The sequence below is a fragment of the Talaromyces atroroseus genome (genome assembly GCF_001907595.1).
Source record: "Talaromyces atroroseus strain IBT 11181 chromosome Unknown scaffold_44, whole genome shotgun sequence".
Lineage (NCBI taxonomy): Eukaryota > Fungi > Ascomycota > Eurotiomycetes > Eurotiales > Trichocomaceae > Talaromyces > Talaromyces atroroseus.
In genome coordinates, this window is record NW_017971476.1 from 1 (window position 1) to 2,407 (window position 2,407).

At 48.7% G+C, this 2,407-nt stretch overlaps 1 protein-coding gene across 1 annotated transcript; it reads right to left on the reverse strand.

Annotated features, from left to right (window-relative positions):
• Positions 1-200: 200 nt before the first annotated feature.
• On the reverse strand, positions 201-2,338 carry UA08_09521 (hypothetical protein; the record flags this gene model as incomplete). Its single annotated transcript, XM_020266838.1, has 2 exons — positions 201-270; positions 340-2,338. Coding segments are annotated over 2 exons (2,069 nt in total), but the record flags the coding sequence as incomplete, so codon positions are not given.
• Positions 2,339-2,407: the final 69 nt, after the last annotated feature.

Consider the following 2,407-nt stretch of genomic DNA (forward strand, 5'->3'; position numbering starts at 1 on the left):
ACATAGCATATTTCAGGCCTTACAGGCGGCAAGTAGAGGCACAAGCCCGAGCAGGAGAATACATTTTCTAGGACATAGACAATGGAGAGAAATCCATGACAGTAAACATAATACACGTTAGCGGCTTGAATGAGAGCTAGCCGCAGATCCGGGCACATTGTGCTATCTGCGCAGTACTTGGTGCTGCCTTGACAGCTTACCAAGGTTCTTTGCAAACRCGGTTGCGGAAAACGTACRGCTCTCAGCGTTGTAGTYAAGCCAATGGTTGAACTGTTTCCAAGAGGGGGTTAGAAGGAATTTTCATCAGTATGGTTTCTTTTTACAAAGCAGCTCACTGACCTTGGCAATACGAATCCCTAGCCAGAGACAGCACCTTGTCCGCGGAACAGCCACAGACGGAAGCTCTATATGCCGCTCATCGCCCTCAGCACTCTCGCTGAAGAAGCCCGTTGGATAGTAGAGCTGACTCCAACAGAGGCCATAGATCAAGAAATCCTCTGGTAATTGCTGTGAGACATCTGCTTCGCGCGTGGGGAATTTTTCGTTCTCGACGATTTCAGACATGTCGGTTTCTGGTCTGATGAGTGCGTTCAGAAAGGTGGCCAGTCGTGCCCAGGGCACGTCTGCTTGGATGTAGGACATGCTCCCTGGAACCATGGCTGCGCACCACAGAAACGCTAAGGAGACATGTACGCATGGTAGTGTATTATTGTCACCCAATCGTTCCATGATGATGTCGAGAGTAGTAAATGCAAGATGGGATGCAAAGGATGCCGCTTTCCTGCTATTGCTAATCCTTTGATCATGAGTAGTTCGGCATGCAATATCAGTCTGAATACAGGCGGGATTCTCCTGCCAATATTTATATGCCTTATCCAGCATCTCTGATCGTTGGCTTAGTCCATTGAACGTGGAAGGGATGATTGCATCGTCATGGCCAAAGTCAAAGATAGCAGCATAATTAGCAGCCACGATATAGACGCCCTGTTCCCGGAACAGAGGACCAATGTTCCCAGCATGTTTATCAAGCTGATCCAAGAACTGCTCAGCAGGTGTCACAAAAGTAGAAACATCATGTCTCGTGAACAGAGCCCCATGCGCCTCGACAAAGAGGGTCAGAACTCGAGGATAATATTTGGAATACTTATTTGCAGCTTTCGCGGGGTCTAATAGAGGACTAAACAGGAGCAAGATGCTGTCGCGCGCATTCGCAAAGGACTGCACGCTTATTAAGGCTTTTGAATAGTAGAAGAGCTGCTGCAGTTGATTTGGGCGTGCGAGTACAGCAAGATGATGTTGAATACGTCCAATATCGGGGTTGAGATCCGCCGCTTTGGTATACCAATATCTTGCAACTCCTGTATATATCTCCCGGCCATGCATATCCACCTCTTCAATGGCCATCCGGTAGCGAGAGAGGTCACCAAGGCACTCGATCCAAGTCTCTTCCAAATCTGGGATGCTTTCCAAAAGTAGCGTGATCATTGCATATGCCATGTAGATGAATGTAAGCATATGCTCGAGGGAGAAGGGCAGCCTCTTTCGTAGCAGCTCCAGGAGCGAATGTATGCCATAGCGCCACATTCGGGCAGGCATAGAATAGGTTCTTGCCAATTCTTTTAATGTCTCGCTCGCCACTGGATGGTTTGAGGCGAGGAAAAAGTCATGGTGTTCATGAAGCAGTGTTCTATGCAGTGCAATAATTGCCTGCCACTGCAAATCAGTAAGCTCTTCGGGTTTCTCGTTCTGTTGCTTCACAATCTCGATGCATTTCTTTTCCACCATCACTAGACCGGCATAGATGGCCCGGACCTCGTTGATCAGCTGGTCTTCGGTGATGGGATGAGTCTCTGGCTGCAGGAWGATGCCGCTTGGTTGGGCGCTATGTGGATGATTATCTTTGTTCTCGGGCTTCAGAGAAGCGCGGGATTTCTGTTCCTCGGTTTCCCTATCTTTCTTGAGACTTGCTGCATCCATCATAGCCGCATTCTTCTGGTATTTACAGACGGTCCAATCGAAGACATAGTCGGATTGGAAGGATTCACGCACGAACAGGTCGCTGAAAAGCCTGCGTAGGTAAGAGTAGTCGGGCTTGTCTTCAAATCGTAGGGAGCGAGTATAGTTCAAGTARGTGGCGAATTCGTTGGGAAGCCCACGGCAAAGGACCTCGATAGGGGTAGCCATYTTCTTCTCCATGATACGGTTATATTTCTGCTCTTTGGTAACAGCCTTGAGGCCCTGCCACGGAAGATTACCACGGAGAAAGTATAGCATAAMGTAGCCTAGCGATTCCATGTCATCGCGGCGAGACTGCTCGACTCCCAAGTGAGTGTTGATACTAGCATAACAGGCAGTACCAGTGAAGCTTTTGTTCTCACGGTAAGGGATGTGAACSTGAGTCTGTGGG